This window comes from Ostrea edulis, chromosome 9 (genome assembly GCF_947568905.1).
Source record: "Ostrea edulis chromosome 9, xbOstEdul1.1, whole genome shotgun sequence".
In the NCBI taxonomy this organism is placed as follows: Eukaryota; Metazoa; Mollusca; class Bivalvia; order Ostreida; family Ostreidae; genus Ostrea; species Ostrea edulis.
In genome coordinates, this window is record NC_079172.1 from 58,896,108 (window position 1) to 58,915,372 (window position 19,265).

The 19,265-nt window shown below is 33.5% G+C and overlaps 2 protein-coding genes across 2 annotated transcripts in view; one reads left to right on the forward strand and one right to left on the reverse strand.

Moving 5' to 3' along the window:
* LOC125659634 (ectonucleoside triphosphate diphosphohydrolase 7-like) overlaps positions 1 to 243 on the reverse strand; it is a 29,896-nt gene extending 29,653 nt beyond the window's left edge. The window contains exon 1 of the mRNA XM_056149706.1: positions 180 to 243. Within this exon, the coding sequence (XP_056005681.1) occupies positions 180 to 187 (8 nt within the window). The 5' untranslated portion in view covers positions 188 to 243. The remainder of the gene's footprint in view (positions 1 to 179) is intronic.
* On the forward strand, positions 239 to 17,823 carry LOC125659636 (telomerase Cajal body protein 1-like). The gene is made up of 11 exons (XM_048891374.2): positions 239 to 901; positions 2,274 to 2,363; positions 3,370 to 3,472; positions 4,056 to 4,138; positions 4,839 to 4,929; positions 5,301 to 5,433; positions 6,536 to 6,628; positions 8,677 to 8,795; positions 9,345 to 9,448; positions 12,075 to 12,227; positions 17,675 to 17,823. Exons 1-11 carry the CDS (start codon positions 522 to 524, stop codon positions 17,802 to 17,804), a joined length of 1,479 nt encoding a protein of 492 aa, XP_048747331.2. The 5' UTR covers positions 239 to 521; the 3' UTR covers positions 17,805 to 17,823.
* The last annotated feature ends 1,442 nt before the right edge of the window (positions 17,824 to 19,265 follow it).

Consider the following 19,265-nt stretch of genomic DNA (forward strand, 5'->3'; position numbering starts at 1 on the left):
ACGGGACATAGCATAGCATACGATCCGAACTACTTTTACACCAACCCATATGATAACAGAGGGCTGTTTTTACTATTTGTTCTACATTTTCTACCTAAGGAGCTAAAAACCAGCATCTCGATGCTTGATTAATATTATAATGAACTGAAAATATCTCAAATTAACAGTCATACATCTACCTTGCCATGGAAATCGGAGATAAATTTTTATGCACGTGGTTCCATCGGGCTCGAGATACAATATACCCATGAATGTGAAAGTAGACAAACCATGCCCGACTTCCAGATGTTCCGACCCTTTTTCGAATTTTATTCATATTTTAAGCGACTTGAATGTTATGAAGACAAAGACTATAAATGTACAGAAACATCTAAGTGCAGAGCCAATATTCAAAAGTAGAAAAAAAATAGCCAATCATTTATGGAGCGCCAATTTAAATTAAACTTAATTTTAATTTGAAGATATCATCAATTCATAATCATTTGATACGCGCAACAATTCAGTTTTATCATAGTACAATCATGGAAGGGAAAGAAAATGTGGAATCAGACATTGGAGAGACAACAAACTCATTAGAGGATCCTCACAAGGATATTAATCTGTCGGTGAGTGATTTAACAGAAGACATAACAGCAGACCACCAGAGCCGGGAACAGTCCTCTTCAGTAGTCGACATTCATCAGTTCAGCGAAGATAACAATGACAAACTAGATGAACATGTTGGTGATATGAACGTAAACAGTGCAGCTGGTGGTGTAGAAGCTTCCTCCTATGTTAGTCCTGAGGTCAGTGCAGAAAAAAACACATTAACACATGAAAGTGAAACACCAGAAGGATGCATGGATATTACAGAGCCTTATACCAATGAACAACCTAGCACAGATCATACACAGGATGTAGTGTAAGCTGTATTGGATTTTGTGTGTATTTATGGAGGTAATAGCGAGCGCAGCGAGCCAGCGCAGAGCGCTGGCTTGTACTGCGAGCTCTAATGACTAGAGCGCGGGAAATAATCCGAGCTAAATCTCAACCTCTAACAAGAAATTTTTTTTGACGCCAATCCCAGAAGTCCCTCGTACAAAATGGCAGATGGTTTGATTCGTAAAATAATAATAAAAAAAATCTTTGAAGTATTACAAACCTTTCTTATTTGAAAGGAAAGGATGACAATCATATTCTTTCCCCTTTCTTTTTCTTTTTAAAATATTGTCTAAAGAAATGTAAACAGTCACATCACAACTACCAGGCTACGTCACAACATGCTCGTTGCATTTCCCGCTAAACTGGTTCCTACATTGGCGAGAAGAGCAAGACAGTAATCCTACGTATTGATAGTGAACCAGATCAGTTTTCCTTGTTTTCAATATAAATTTTTTGAAAATGTATTCAGATATGCTGCGCTCGCCCCAACGGTCACACCGTAATCATATTAGTGTCATGTACATGTATCAACAGAAGTACTAGTGTCTTGTATCTAAGGAGATACTAGTGTCTTGTATCTAAGGAGATACTAGTGTCTTGTATCTAAGGAGATACTAGTGTCTTGTATCTAAGGAGATACTAGTGTCTTGTATCTAAGGAGATGTGTACTTTAGCAGAGTTCAGAGTTCAAAATTAACCATAGACTGATAGACAAAGTCTATGTCAAATGACACTGGTCTATACCCATTGTAATTGAGATAGACTAAATTGTCTATGCCGATTTCTAGATTTAAAGCAGTTAAATTAAGTTATAATCCCAAAGGACCCAGCATGATCAGTCGATGTCTGATAAATGTTATGAGGAAAGGAAGATATTGTTATGGAAATGGAAAGAAAATACGCTTTGTAAGTACATTAGATGTAAATGAAAATGTTATGTTATTTTTTTCAATGTTGCGGTCGATGCCAATTCGATGAGGTCTATGTCATCTTGTTTTGGCATAGACCTGTGGTCTATACCAAGTTTTAAACCAATTTCAAACTCTGCTTTAGTGACATGTATCTATGAGGTACTGGTAACATTTACAACCATTTGGGTAATAGGATTGACTGTAACCATTTTATGATATATAACATTGTGCCCATTTTGTACAAGAATTGCACATGCATTGAAGATGTGCGCAGGGTTTGGTCAGTTTAAATGACATTTGTTGTATGCTATGTGCAAAAATACCTGAATGTTTGGACCTAAAATTGATTTTTATGTTCTGCATGGCATGTTTGTACTCTTTTAAAACCATTATCATGATTATAGCAGGCAAATATACATACATATATATATGATATTTCAGTGACTGTATAAAAGGTACCCTGATCCAGAGCCCAACACTGTTAGCAGGGACTGAGTTCATCAAGGACAACTATCTGAGAGGATGTAAATGGTGAGTTTATAGACTGCTAGTCAGGACTGTTGAGAATTCTAGGAGAGGATGTAAATACAGTGTAGTGAGTTTATAGATTACTAGTCAGGAGTGTTGAGAATTCTAGGAGAGGATGTAAATAGTGAGTTTATAGATCGCTAGTCAGGAGTGTTGAGAATTCTAGGAGAGGATGTAAATAGTGAGTTTATAGATCGCTAGTCAGGAGTGTTGAGAATTCTAGGAGAGGATGTAAATAGTGAGTTTATAGATCGCTAGTCAGGAGTGTTGAGAATTCTAGGAGAGGATGTGTAAATAGTGAGTTTATAGATCGCTAGTCAGGACTGTTGAGAATTCTAGGAGAGGATGTAAATAGTGAGTTTATAGATCGCTAGTCAGGAGTGTTGAGAATTCTAGGAGAGGATGTAAATAGTGAGTTTATAGACTGCTAGTCAGGAGTGTTGAGAATTCCAGGTATAACAATAAAGCAATATATCGCTTGTATTAATCGTAAGTCTGTATGATTCGCATATTGTATCATCAGTAAAATATGATATGAGTTGTAGGTATATTTGTCATTAATCTAGACTTTGTTCTGAGTTGAGCATAATTTTAAAATAGTTATGGCCTAATTATTCTAGTAATTTTCATATGTCATTGTTATACGGTTAATGAACTCCATGTTGATACAAAAGTTCTTAATGTGGTATTTATCTTGCAAATAATACAAAATTAAATGTACTACTGCACCATTTCAAAATAAACAACAAAAAACTAAGAAATCTTAAATCATCAGAGTCATGAAAACTGTATTGTGATACATATCACATGTTCGTAGCATGATGTGTATATACATGTATCATGTAGTAGCCTGCATCCCATGTTCATAGCATGATGTGTATATATCATGTGGTAGCCTGCATCACATGTTCATATCACGATATGTATATATCATATGGTAGCCTGTGATAGTGAGGCCTACAAGGAAGAATTTCTTTTGTTTTAACCTTTAAACATTTGAATATTGCAGGTCAGTAGATGGCAGTAAGCTTTTGACAACGGCCAACGACAACAAGTTTTATGTGTATGACTTTGCACAAGAGCTTTGTACACAAGACAGGTTTTCTGAAATGGTAAATTATTATATTAATCCTACAAAATTTTGTTCATATCATCTTAACCTTAATTAAGAATGAGATGAGCAAACATAACAAAACCCTGTAAAATTAATAACTTAATTAAGAATGAGATGAGCAAACATAACAAAACCCTGTAAAATTAATAACTTAATTAAGAATGAGATGAGCAAACATAACAAAACCCTGTAAAACTAATAACTTGGATATTATGAGATCTGGAACCATCAAACCTTATCAATTGAGTACAGCCCACTAAATCATTTCCCAAATGTTTCCATCTCAGGTTAAAAAAAATTTGTTTGTTGGATTTGTTTTTCAGCACAATACGTTTTGTTTTGAAAGTCTCTAGTTGTCTTTTGTCTCTCATCTGTAAACTTTTCCCATTTTCAACTTCTCAGGAACCATATGACCAGTTTCAACTCGACACAAAGCATCCTCGGGTGAAGGGTCAGAGGGTGGAGCTATGTAGCTCATATCCTTGGGTGAACGGTCAGAGGGTGGAGCTATATAGCTCATTGTGAAAGTGTATTATTTCTTTGAAAATCTTTTTGAAAACACAATTATATCTGTTTTTCAGAAATACTCGAAGGTTATCCATGAGACAGGGACGGTGTATGACTTCTGTTGGTACAACCAAACATCGGATCCACGATCGAGTTGGTGAGTTCTTTTTTAAAATCAGTTGCATCTCTTGTAAATCCAAACAATTTGTGGACGGTCCAAGCACTATCATTTATACAAATGTATGTTACATCCCTGAGCTTTGTTTGAGCAATTAGCAGATGATATTAAAGTTATAACTGTAAGAATTATTAATTGGTTATTTGTCCCACTGAAAATTGGCCACTGATATTGATTTCTTATGACAATGCCAATTCATAAAAATTGGACAAGTAATAAATGAAAATATCTTATACACGTATTCATAAACTTTTACAACAGTAAGAATGACCTGTTTCATGTATAAGGTATTTGATAGAAACCATATGCATTATTCATACCAATGTTGTTTTTTCTTCCTCAAGGCTGTAAAATATTGTACCGACTAAATCTGTCTTTGTTGTCCTTCTAATTAAGGCTGTAAAATATTGAACCGACTAAATCTGTCTTTGTTGTCCTTCTAATTAAGGCTGTAAAATATTGAACCGACTAAATCTGTCTTTGTTGTTCTTCTAATTAAGGCTGTAAAATATTGAACCGACTAAATTTGTCTTTGTTGTTAATTAGAATTAAGGCTGTAAAAGATTGAACCAATTAAATCAGTCTTTCTTGCCTATGAAACAATTTAAATTTATGAAGTAATTACTGGACATTTTTCTTACCAGAAACCCTCTGAATTAATGTCTTCTTGTATTTTAAGTTTTTTGGCCACGAGTAAAGATAGTCCGATCCATTTGTGGGATGGCAACAGCGGGGAACTGGTTTCTTCCTACAGAGCCTATGACCAAATGGTTAGTCAGACTTAGTCTCAGAAATATCTTGTACATGATAGAGAGAGAGGTATTTATGTTAAAATCATTGTGTGAAATGGGGTTTTTTAATTAAAATTATTGTGTTAGTAGGAGTTTTTGTTAAAATCATCTTGTAAATTAGTGATAATTTGAAATTTGAACAATAAGTTCAAATTTCAAATTATCATATTAATGGGTGTTTTTGTTCCAATCATCTTGTTAATTAGTATTTTTGTTAATTGATGACTGGTTTTTTTTTTTACATTGAAATCATTGTGTTCACTTGTTTTTTATTTTTGTTTGAATCATCATATTAATTGATGATTTATTGCATAACGCTGTGAATTGATGGGTTTTTTATTTTTGTTCAGGATGAGTTGACTACAGCCCACAGCCTGTGTTATAGCTGGGATGGATCTAAGATATATTGTGGATTCAGGAAGATGATACGAGTGTTTGACACTAACAGACCGGGAAGAGAGTGCGAGAACAGACCAACATACGGTGTGTAAATCAGTTGTAATGTATCGCACACAGTCCTCCATTGTTAACAATTTCAATATACAAGTACAGGGGCCACTATAGGTTTGTAGTCTCCATCAGAATACACATGCATAGGAAAATTCTTTGTCTACAAATTTTCAAAATAGTATTCAACATACATTAAGTTTGTTCATACTATGATGACATCTTTGGGGGGAGGGGGGGGCACAATTGGGGTTCAAGTTTTACATAGAAATATAATGAAATGATTGAAAGTATTTAGAAATGTCTTATTTGTTAAAGATGTATAGTTTCATAAAGATGTTTGTTTTCATTTTGATACTGATAGTAATTTTTTCTATATGAAAATTTTATTTCAATTTTTTTTTTGTTAGAAAAATTTTGTCACCGTTGTTTTTCGGTGTGACAGGAATATTCCTACACAATGCAATATGAAAATAAAGTTTTTGTAAATACATTTACTTTGTGTGTGTTTTTAGGATTTTAACAAGCAGTCTGATTTTGTAGTTTTTAGGATTTTAACAAGCAGTCTGATTTTGTAGTTTTTAGGATTTTAACAAGCAGTCTGATTTTGTAGTTTTCAGGATATTAACAAGCAGTCTGATTTTGTAGTTTTCAGGATATTAACAAGCAGTCTGATTTTGTAGTATTCAGGATTTTAACAAGCAGTCTGATTTTGTAGTTTTTAGGATTTTAACAAGCAGTCTGATTTTGTAGTTTTCAGGATATTAACAAGCAGTCTGATTTTGAAGTTTTCAGGATATTAACAAGCAGTCTGATTTTGTAGTATTCAGGATTTTAACAAGCAGTCTGATTTTGTAGTTTTCAGGATATTAACAAGCAGTCTGATTTTGCAGTTTTCAGGATATTAACAAGCAGTCTGATTTTGTAGTTTTCAGGATATTAACAAGCAGTCTGATTTTGTAGTTTTCAGGACATTAACAAGCAGTCTGATTTTGTAGTTTTCAGGATATTAACAAGATGTCTGCTTTTGCAGTTTTCAGGATATTAACAAGCAGTCTGATTGTGTAGTTTTCAGGATATTAACAAGCAGTCTGATTTTGTAGTTTTCAGGATATTAACAAGCAGTCTGATTTTGTAGTGGGTAAAGTTGGAGGGCAGAATGGCATCATCTCCTGTCTGGTGTCGAGCGCCCATGGAGGGCTGTATGCAGCGGGATCCTATTCACGAAGCAGTGAGCATCTTCATTACTGTTGTATCAATTTTCACATAGTCATGAAACATAAAGCCTCATATCGATTCCGTACAATACTAGACTGATAAGTTCTGGCAAATTAACATTAGAATATATACAATACAATTACAAGAGATAACTGCATAGAAACATGAACACGAATGATAAGAAACAGATGAGAAAAAGAATGTTAAGTCTACTAAAGAACTACCCCAAGCACATGATCAACTGCACAGGAAGTAATGCTGTCACAATTGAATTAAATGTAGGTTAACTGAACAATTTCATTGGCTAATGAATTTTTATGCCCCCCTTGTGACAAGACCTTTTTGGTGGTACTAAACCTTTTGACCTTGACATTTGACCTACTTTTAAAAAAATTGACATTGGTCATCACTTCTAAATGGTAAATATTAGAGCTCTCATATTGCACATGAGCATTTCTTGTGACAAGATCTTTCTACTGGTACCAAGATATTTGTCCTTGTGACCTTGGCCATCTTCGGAATTGGCCATTATTGGGGCATTTGTGTTTCACAAACACATCTTGTTTCTGATCTGAAATTATGGGATTAAACATTATAGTGATTGGCTATACGAGGGCTGTTCAATATGTAAACAGGTTGTAATGAGAATATTCATTATGTAAGAAATTAGAGCTTATATAAAAGTTTGCACAAAACTCAGTCATTTGGTAATTCAGATTTTTACTGAATGGGGGAAAGTTTATGGGTCTGATAAGGTATCTTTTGAGACATTTTGTAGGTAGAGAAAGAAATTTCTGACTGTCAAAGATGCAGCAAAATCTGTCTGACCTGTGACTGTAACAGGCAAGGCAAATGTCTCAAAAGTCAGGGAAATAATTGAAAGTGATGGCAGTTACATGATTCGTGATATTGCCAAAGCTGTTGGCATTTCGCTATCGCAGGTGCATATCATTTTGAAGCGTATTTTGAAAGTACAAAAGATTTCTGCCAGATGGATACTGCATATATTGACAGATGACCAAAAACGGGTATGAGTACAAACCACTAAGCAACTGCTCAAATTGTTTCCCAAATTCAATGAAAGACAATTTGCAAACATTGTTACTGGTGATGAAACATGGGTTCACTATTTCGAACCAGTATGAAAAATTGGAAACAAAATGTGGCTAACTAAACACGGTAGAAGGCCTGTAGTTGCCAAAAGAACCATAAGCACAAAGAAGGTTCTTTATTACATATTCTTGTCATGTGATGGTATAGCTGTACAAATTCCGGTGCCGAAGGGCAAAAGTGTTACAGGTCGGTATTACCGAGATGTTATACTAAAAAAGCTCACGAAATATTATCATAAACGATGCCCTGTGTCAGGATTTAGGTGCGTTTGTCTACTTCATGATAATGCTCCATCACATACATTTCAGCTTGTGAAGCCATTTTTGAAGTTGGAGAAGGTTACCGTTTTGCCACACCCACCATACTCTCCAGATCTAGCCCCATGCGACTTTTTCCTTTTTCCAAAACTTAAAAAGATATCGTACAATACACATTACACATCGAACAGCCCTCGTACATGCATTTTTGTGGTATGCCTTTGTTATGTAAACATACCAAAACAAAAAAGCTTTAATTTTCAAAGAAGTTTTGGGGTTTTTAAAGGTCATAATTATACTGTTTCAAAATAGGCACATCTATGGGTGGTGGAAAGGATAAAAAAATTAATGCAGTAATGCAAAGCAAACAATGATTACATAGATAGACTCAGCCGCCATCTAACATTAATTCCGATGATGATTATTGGTTTTGCAACAGAGTCTGTTGATTTTATCTTAAGCTGATTTGTTTTGTATTTCAGTATGTTTTTTAAAATGAATTGTTAGTTTTGAATTATCGTCTTTTTTACTCTTTCCATACACATCATGCATGAAAAACATGCTTTAACCACAGAGCCATGTAACCATCAATAGTACACACCATTAGGTGAATGAGTTCAACAATTTGAAAACAACCTGTTGTCTCTAGAAGGCTCTTAAATAATTTAATGATTTTTATTTGATTGTTTAGTTGGACTGTATTATGAGCCAAAAGGTGAAACAGTGTGTGTATTTGAAGGACAACAAGGGGGAGTCACTCATTTGGCATTTTCTCCAGATGGTACAAAATTATTCAGTGGAGGAAGAAAGGTAAGATTTTTCAGACCTGACATTACTTCGGGTCCTACTTTGTTCAAGTTGTATGTGTCTGGTATGGCTTCTTTCACTTTTGCCCAGTTATACATCACCCTAGGACTGACCTTGTATTCAAGAGAATCTCACTCAAAGGTCAAGGTAAAATTGTATCTTGGTGTAAAATTGTATCTTAGTGTAAAATTGTATCTTGGTGTAAAATTGTATCTTGGTGTAAAATTGTTTTTGAATTTGTGTCATGGCTTGGATTTCTTGAAAATTGAGCAGTTAAAATTTTAGTAAAATTGCAGACTGAAGTCCAAGTTTTGAATAAAGTTTCTTTTGAGAAATCCAGGCCAGGGTGTATTTTCTGAATCCTCATTGCTTTAAATTATCATTTGTTTCATGATCGATATTTTTAAGAAAGAACGACAATCATTGTGCTGTTTGTGTCTCATCACATGTAAGAGTTTTAAATGGCTAAATTGGAAATCGTGTATTTCATAAGTTTATCGTTTCGTTATAATTGTAGAGTGAGTCTTCCCATTCTTTTTATTTTCATTTCAGGATCCAGAAATTTTATGCTGGGATTTGAGAAATCCTGGACAAATTCTGTTTGTGGCAGTTAGAAAGGTGGAAACAAACCAGCGGATTTATTTTGACCTAGACAGGTTGGTGATTTAATCACAGACATTTTTCTTACTTGTGTTACTGTTACTCAAGGTGGTTCAGAATTTGGCAATTTCGTAAAAATGCCAAACCTTCCAGCTATATTCAAGTGTGGTCCCCCAGCCCTTCCAGTACTAAATTGCCAGTCCGATTCTGCACCAGTTCAGCTGTCATTTATTAAAATGAAATGGCCATGTCTGCCTGTAGATCCAGATAGTATCTAGATACAAGGTCAAGGACAATGCTAAGTCTCTTTTCACCTCACCACTAAATCTAAAGCAGACACATAACACATGTTTGGATACTACTTCTGCCGCTTATGAAAACCTTTGATTTACAACACAACTTTTCTGCTCATGAGTCAGGTCTAATATCGCTTTATTGTTGCATCACCTCTTCAAATGTTAAAGCTAACAAATATCAAGTTGACACATTTTCTCACTACACTCGTGTCAAAACTTACAAAAGCTCCAGGTGAACCAAAAACTCACAACTTCAAATAAAAAACTCGCATTGGGAGATCCAGTGAACCAGCCAAATCTTTCACGAGAACTTCCATATACATGTATAAAGAAGTTATAAGGATTTTTAAAATTTTACATAGTATTGAAGAATTCTTTTAAAATCTTCTTCAGAAGAACTGCAATGGTAAAATTAAGGTGAAATATATATTAGAATGCGAAGGTCAATCCTCACGAACATTTCATCAAGCTTATATATGGGTCAGTGGCAAATTCCTTCAAAATACAACCAACTAAAGTGTTCTGTAGATCATTTTTATTTAAAATAGGACCCCCGAGTTTTGGCATGGCCACACTAGGGTCAGAAAGTTTTCCTAATACAGACATGACGTAGGAACATTCTGTAAAAATCTTCCTCCTGAGAATCACAGGGGTACTCTTTTGTCAATTCCTTTGCAATCCTCCAATCTGTAACCTCGTGGTATGGGTAAGCACTGTAGGGTCACACATTTTACAGTCGATTATATAGCTAAATTTTCTTTAACAGAACTGCAAGGCTAGATTGATTTACAAATATATTCATGAACTGCTGACCCAATCATATTCAAGACTTTACATAATCAGCATGCAACCACTATGGGTGGAGCGGTTCATATGAATGTTACACCTAATAAACAAGCAATTTCTTATCAGATAAATATATATAATCAAATATATACAAATTAATTTGAATAAGAAAGTTAATTTATTTCTTCTAATGAATACGTATTGAGAAACTGATAATAATTGATAATTGCATCGAAAGGCTTCTCCGGTTATTTCAATTAATCGATTATCATTTTGCATCTGATTTCCAACACTACCAGGTATTGTTCGATTGCACTATATAGGTAGATATATGCATTATAATGGGAAATAAAAACCACAATAAGTTGCTTGTCCTACATTTTCCCAATATTTCATGAACTAGTCTTAGTTTTATTTTAACTAAGTGTGAAAAAGTGGACTTGCATGTGGAATAACACTGCTAATTTTTATACGCCCGTCAAAGACGGGACGTATTATAGTATGGCGTCGTCCGTCTGTGTGGACCTTGTTGGCAGGATACAGACTGAACCATAAGCTCCAGGATTTTACAACTTGGTACATTTGATCCCCATGATGAGAGGAAGATGCCTAATGTTTTTCAAGGTCAGAAGTCAAAGATCAAGGTTGTAATATCACTTAGTAGGAAACCCTTGTGGGTAGGATACAAACTGAACCATAAGCTCCAGGATATTTGATCACCATGATGAGAGTAAGACGGCTAAAGTTTTTCAAGGTTAGAGGTCAAAAGTGAAGGTCGTAGTATCACTTATTAGGAAAACCTTGTAGGCAGGATGAAAACTTAACTCCAGGATATTGCAACTTGGCACATTTAATCACCATGATGAAAGGAAGATGCCTATTGTTTTTCAAGGTTAAAGGTCAAAGGTCAAGGTCGCAGTATCACAATAGGAAAACCTTGTAGGCAGGGTACAAATCGAACCATAAGCTCCAGGATATTCCAACTTGGTACATTTGATCACCATAATAGAGGAAGATGCCTATTATTTTTCAAGGTCAAGGGTGCAGTATCACTTAGTAGAAAAACCTTGTAGGCAGTATACAGACCAAACTGTTGGGGTTAGGGCCGTCAAACTTGGTACACATACACTTTACGCCAAGTGGAGAATGCCTATTGTTGCTCAAGGTCAAAGTTATAGTAGCAGGTTACAGACTGAACCGTTGGAGCTAGGACCATCAAACTTGGTACACATTCATCTTTTGACAAGTGCATAAAGAGAACATGATTTTTCTGTTTTTATGATGCAAAGAGAGTATGTCACACCCTTATGATTGCTGATACTACTTGAAGCCAAGTTCTACAAATCATGTTGTAAGAAAAACGCCCTATATTAGCTTTTTACGGGCATATTATGTACCGTTGTCGGTACTCTTGTTAGAAGTTGACAGAAGTAAATGTGAGTGTAAGGAATGATAACTCTGGGTAGAGATTGGTGTATATTAGTGCAGCATGTTATTAGGAATTTAATGATACCTAACAAAATCGACATAGAATTGAACATATGTGTATATAATAACAGAGTATTAATTAGAAATATTTAATATGTTTTTCTGATTACAGTTCAGGAAGGTACCTGATTTCTGGTAACCATGATGGTACAGTCACACTCTGGGACACACAACAACCCCCCACCCAATCAAGGCCAGACACTGACTTTGTCTTAGAGTCCTGTCAGGAATTCAAAGCCCACAACGACACTGTCAATGGCATCAGGTCAGTCTGCACTTTCAAATTGGTGAATTAAGTGATTTATTCTGAACAAGTATTAATCTGTCATTTGTCTGTAAATTTTTCACATATTTGTACTTAAGATGTACATGTATGTAATCTGACTGTTGTCTGTAGACATTTTTAAAAAGTATACTTCATTTTACAGATTTATTAGTTCACCTGAGTGGAAAGCTCAAGTTAGTTTTTCTGATCAAAAGTGGGCCGTCATTTCTTGTTTGCGTTTTTGATTTTATTACTTTGCCCAATTGGAATCCTCAACTGAGGTTGTTTTATCAAAATTTTGACTGTTGATGTTTCACATTTTGATTTCATTAGTTCTTCCTAGTGGAAGGCTTAAGTGTTCTTTCCTAATCAAAAGAAATGGGGGTTTTAAGGGCCAAAATAGACCCCATCTCCAAATTCAACCCAATTTTTTTCTGGAAAATATCTAGGATAAGCCCTCATTAAATCACTCTACTCCTTATCAGTATCCCAATGTATATTCTCTTTACAGCTATTCTAAGATGGGTATGCTTTCTGTAAATTAGGCAAGAATGCCTTTAGGTTACAATATTAACTTTATGTTATTAATATTCTCATAAAACACATTTGTTAAGTTGCACAAACACATGTACAATGTTTTTATTTTCCATCAGAGAATTATATTTAATGAATTTTATGCCCCTGCCATGAAATGGTCGGGACATACGTAAGGTTAATGTTCGAGTACCTCCATTCCTTAAAAGTAATATGGAGCCACGGCCTCGAAGGAATGGAGAGGAATGAGGACATTGACCTACTTCAGATCCACCCCAGTTTTAATCAAACTGTCATTATAACTCATATTAGGAAAAAATTTTCAATGAATTACAAAAATACTATCAGATATCAGAATCATATATAATGCCACAATAGAGTTTAGTCATATGAAACATCTACTGTTTAATGTTTCCAAAGTTGCCATTGTCCACAGTAGATAGAGCTTCTGCCTTTCATGTGAAGGGTATTGGGTTCGACTTCCATCTGTGCTGTTGATTTGAAAATTATTCTTTACATTTTGTTAAAACAGTGACAAATGCTGAGGGGATTAGGGGGAACATGTTCATTAAAAAAAATCATATTTAACTCAATAGAACATTTCTAAATAGTTGTCCGAAGCTCTCCTTTCCTGAAAAATAATGGATTGCTATTACAATAGAATGTCACAGCCGGATTTTAAATGTAGAGTGTTTTTCTTTCCATTGCTGTGCTGAATTTGGTAAATCTTTTTATATTGATGACTTACAGATCAAGAACTTGGAGTTTCATAATTATTCATTAGCCTAATTTCAACAATAAAGGTTTATGTCAGTATAATAATAAAGGTTTATGTCAGTGTAATGATAAAGGTTTATGTCAGTATAATGGATGATAAAGGTTTATGTCAGTATAATGATAAAGGTTAATGTCAGTATAATGGATGATAAAGGTTTATGTCAGTATAATGATAAAGGTTAATGTCAGTATAATGGATGATAAAGGTTTATGTGTCAGTATAATGGATGATAAAGGTTTATGTCAGTATAATGGATGATAAAGGTTTATGTCAGTATAATGATAAAGGTTAATGTCAGTATAATGGCTAATAAAGGTTTATGTCAGTATAATGATAAAGGTTTATGTGAGTATAATGGATGATAAAGGTTTATGTCAGTATAATGATAAAGGTTAATGTCAGTATAATGATAAAGGTTAATGTCAGTATAATGGATGATAAAGGTTTATGTCAGTATAATGGATGATAAAGGTTTATGTCAGTATAATGATAAAGGTTAATGTCAGTATAATGGATGATAAAGGTTAATGTCAGTATAATGGATGATAAAGGTTTGTCAGTATAATGGATGTTAAAGGTTTATGTCAGTATAATGAATGATAAAGGTTTATGTCAGTATAATGGATGTTAAAGGTTAATGTCAGTATAATGGATGATAAAGGTTTATGTGTCAGTATAATGGATGATAAAGGTTAATGTCAGTATAATGGATGATAAAGGTTTATGTCAGTATAATGATAAAGGTTAATGTCAGTATAATGATAAAGGTTAATGTCAGTATAATGATAAAGGTTAATGTCAGTATAATGGATGATAAAGGTTTATATCAGTATAATGATAAAGGTTAATGTCAGTATAATGATAAAGGTTAATGTCAGTATAATGGATGATAAAGGTTAATGTCAGTATAATGGATGATAAGGTTAATGTCAGTATAATGATAAAGATTTATGTCAGTATAATGGCTAATAAAGGTTTATGTCAGTATAATGGATGATAAAGGTTAATGTCAGTATAATGGATGATAAGGTTAATGTCAGTATAATGATAAAGGTTAATGTCAGTATAATGGATGATAAAGGTTTATGTCAGTATAATGGATGATAAAGGTTTATGTCAGTATAATGATAAAGGTTAATGTCAGTATAATGGATGATAAAGGTTTATGTCAGTATAATGATAAAGGTTTGTCAGTATAATAATAAAGGTTTGTCAGTGTAATGATAAAGGTTAATGTCAGTATAATGGATGATAAAGGTTTATGTCAGTATAATGATAAAGGTTAATGTCAGTATAATGATAAAGGTTAATGTCAGTATAATAATAAAGGTTTGTCAGTGTAATGATAAAGGTTTATGTCAGTATAATGGCTAATAAAGGTTTATGTCAGTATAATGGCTAATAAAGGTTTATGTCAGTATAATGGATGATAAAGGTTTATGTCAGTATAATGGATGATAAAGGTTTATGTCAGTATAATGATAAAGGTTAATGTCAGTATAATGGATGATAAAGGTTTATGTGTCAGTATAATGGATGATAAAGGTTTATGTCAGTATAATGGATGATAAAGGTTAATGTCAGTATAATGGATGATAAAGGTTAATGTCAGTATAATGGATGATAAAGGTTTATGTCAGTATAATGATAAAGGTTAATGTCAGTATAATGATAAAGGTTAATGTCAGTATAATGGATGATAAAGGTTTATGTCAGTATAATGGATGATAAAGGTTTATGTCAGTATAATGATAAAGGTTAATGTCAGTATAATGGCTAATAAAGGTTTATGTCAGTATAATGATAAAGGTTTATGTGAGTATAATGGATGATAAAGGTTTATGTCAGTATAATGATAAAGGTTAATGTCAGTATAATGATAAAGGTTAATGTCAGTATAATGGATGATAAAGGTTTATGTCAGTATAATGGATGATAAAGGTGAATGTCAGTATAATGATAAAGGTTAATGTCAGTATAATGGATGATAAAGGTTATGTCAGTATAATGGATGATAAAGGTTTATGTCAGTATAATGATAAAGGTTTATGTCAGTATAATAATAAAGGTTTATGTCAGTATAATGGATGATAAAGGTTAATGTCAGTATAATAATAAAGGTTTGTCAGTATAATAATAAAGGTTTGTCAGTGTAATGATAAAGGTTAATGTCAGTATAATGGCTAATAAAGGTTTATGTCAGTATAATGATAAAGGTTAATGTCAGTATAATGATAAAGGTTAATGTCAGTATAATGGATGATAAAGGTTTATGTCAGTATAATGGATGATAAAGGTGAATGTCAGTATAATGATAAAGGTTAATGTCAGTATAATGGATGATAAAGGTTATGTCAGTATAATGGATGATAAAGGTGAATGTCAGTATAATGATAAAGGTTAATGTCAGTATAATGGATGATAAAGGTTATGTCAGTATAATGGATGATAAAGGTTTATGTCAGTATAATGATAAAGGTTTATGTCAGTATAATAATAAAGGTTTATGTCAGTATAATGGATGATAAAGGTTAATGTCAGTATAATAATAAAGGTTTGTCAGTATAATAATAAAGGTTTGTCAGTGTAATGATAAAGGTTAATGTCAGTATAATGGCTAATAAAGGTTAATGTCAGTATAATGGATGATAAAGGTTAATGTCAGTATAATGGATGATAAAGGTTAATGTCAGTATAATGATAAAGGTTAATGTCAGTATAATGGATGATAAAGGTTTATGTCAGTATAATGGATGATAAAGGTTAATGTCAGTATAATGATAAAGGTTTATGTCAGTATAATGATAAAGGTTTATGTCAGTATAATAATAAAGGTTGATGTCAGTATAATGGATGATAAGGTTAATGTCAGTATAATGATAAAGGTTAATGTCAGTATAATGGATGATAAAGGTTTATGTCAGTATAATGATAAAGGTTTATGTCAGTATAATGATAAAGGTTTATGTCAGTATAATGGATGATAAAGGTCAATGTCAGTATAATGGATGATAAAGGTTAATGTCAGTATAATGATAAAGGTTAATGTCAGTATAATGGATGATAAAGGTTAATGTCAGTATAATGGATGATAAAGGTTAATGTCAGTATAATGGATGATAAAGGTTTATGTCAGTATAATGGATGATAAAGGTTAATGTCAGTATAATGATAAAGGTCAATGTCAGTATAATGGATGATAAAGGTTAATGTCAGTATAATGATAAAGGTCAATGTCAGTATAATGGATGATAAAGGTTAATGTCAGTATAATGATAAAGGTTTATGTCAGTATAATGAATGATAAAGGTTTATGTCAGTATAATGGATGATAAAGGTTTATGTCAGTATAATGAATGATAAAGGTTTATGTGTCAGTATAATGGATGATAAAGGTTTATGTCAGTATAATGATAAAGGTTTATGTGAGTATAATGATAAAGGTTTATGTGAGTATAATGGATGATAAAGGTTTATGTCAGTATAATGGATGATAAAGGTTTATGTCAGTATAATGGATGATAAAGGTTTAAATATTTGAAGGTTGCCAGTTGAAATCTTCACAGCAACAAAATATTCATTACTAATAAAAATAATAATATGTATCTGATATGGTGTATTTACAGTAAAACACGGTGATAGTGAACATGCCTATAATGAATTCATGGGTACATCAAAGTGATTTTCATTCCCTGTAATTTTAAACATATATTGAATGAAGTGGATATATAACAAATTACATTTACATTGTACCACAATTCCCAGCATTTCATCATAAGCTTGTTGTACTGTCCTTCTGATGTTCAGGGTTTACTGTTAGACCGCTGTGTGTCCCCCTGATGTTCAGAGTTTACTGTTAGACCGCTGTGTGTCCCCCTGATGTTCAGGGTTTACTGTTAGACTGCTGTGTGTCCCCCTGATGTTCTGTGTGTCCCCCTGATGTTCTGGGTTTACTGTTAGACCGCTGTGTGTCCCCCAGATGTTCTGGGTTTACTGTTAGACCACTGTTTGAAATCAAATTAAACTAGTTTCCTTTATCAGTTCCCCAAGATATTTGTGTAGCGATCTAAGGGAGATTATTTTTCTTTTTACTGGTAATTGAGATAATTTTAAAATCTGTTGAACTCTTTTCCAGCTTTTACCCTTCACAACCTGTGCTTGCTACATCATCAGGACAAAGGCACAGCCTCCTCCTGGACGAAGAGTCCTTCTTCACTAATGTCAGTTCTGAGGAAAATGCTCTCAAACTCTGGTTGTATAAATAAAAAACATTTTTAACATGTATTTTTTGTTCTTTTTTTTTTCCATGTAATATTTTAAACTGCTGGAGCTATCTTGATTGGATGGGATAAAATTGTGTTGTTGGTTGGAACATATTTTATTGTAACTGAATTTACAAAGGGATTGAGTACAAGTTCTTAAAACTTCGAACACTCTCTCAAATATACATGTAAATGTTTTGTTGTTGTTGACATACAAGGGCTATTCTAAAACTAAGCAGGAAAGGTTCCATAGAGATCGTAGTATATGCCTGAATTTTTTGTATACTGAAAACTGTGGATAAATTCCGAGAAATATGAAAATATTATGAGTTTTCCAACTAATTTTAACAAGAGGTACTGTGAGCAATGCTCACTAAGAATACCCCCCGCTTACCCCAATCTCCCAAAGGGTGTTGTTAATAGGTATAAATTACCTCTTTCCTGAGTGTAAAAATATGGTATGCCTTTGTAGAAGAAAATGGAAGATACAGTCCGAATACAAATCCATGGTATAAACCTATAATTTTGACCTTGAGATCAAAGGTCAAGGTCATAAAGAGGTCATGAATGTACATGACACAGTCTCATGGTGATACACCCATGTCTTATGGTATGACTATGTCAAAACCTTATAATCAATTTTGATCTTGAGGTCAAAGTTCAAAGTCATATAGAGGTCATGAAGGTACCCAACACATTGTCTCATGGTGATACACTCATGTGTTAAATATGGTATGCCTATGTCAAAGAACAAAGAAGTCATTGCCCTGACACGAATCCAATGTAAAAACCTTTAATTTTGACCTTGAGGTCAAGGTCATATGTAGGTCATGAAAGTACATGACACATCGTCTCATGGTGATACACTCATGTGTCAAATATGGTATGCCTATGTCAAAGAACAAAGAAGTTATGGCCTGGACACGAATCCATTGTAAAAAAAAACTTTAATGTTGACCTAAGGGTCAAGGTCATATAGAGGTCATGAAGGTACTTGACACACCATCTCATGGTGATCCACCTGTGTGCCAAATATGGTATGCTTAAGTCAAAGAACAAAGAAGTTATGGCCCGGACACGAATCTGCACAGACGGACGGACAGATAGTGATTCCTATATACCCCCCAGAACTTCTTCGGGGGGATAAAAATTATAAACCCAATTAAATATTTGAAAATGTGCCTCCCGGAGCATGGTGTTTTGTTTTGATTCATCGTACAGTACTGTTTTTCTGCACATAAAAACTCATGATATTTGATATCAAGTCACAAAAGTACATGTAATATTAAACATCATTGTGTGAAAGTTTGAATTATATCAGGTACATTACTAGTAATGCATTATGATCATTGAATATGGATGGTAAACATGTTTTTAAAAAAGTTGAAAACATCACCGTGCTGTTATGAAATTTTGTGTATGGGCCGGGAAATCCACAATCAAAACAAAAATGTTTTGGATGCT

What these genes read in the sequence shown, in the direction of transcription:
- LOC125659636 (XM_048891374.2), top strand. Translation starts at nt 522, where the DNA reads ATGGAAGGGAAAGAAAATGTGGAATCAGACATTGGAGAGACAACAAAC. An exon ending in GATCATACACAGGATGTAGT is followed by an intron (nt 902 to 2,273) that starts GTAAGCTGTATT and finishes ATGATATTTCAG; the next exon opens with TGACTGTATAAAAGGTACCC. An exon ending in CGAGAACAGACCAACATACG is followed by an intron (nt 5,434 to 6,535) that starts GTGTGTAAATCA and finishes CTGATTTTGTAG; the next exon opens with TGGGTAAAGTTGGAGGGCAG.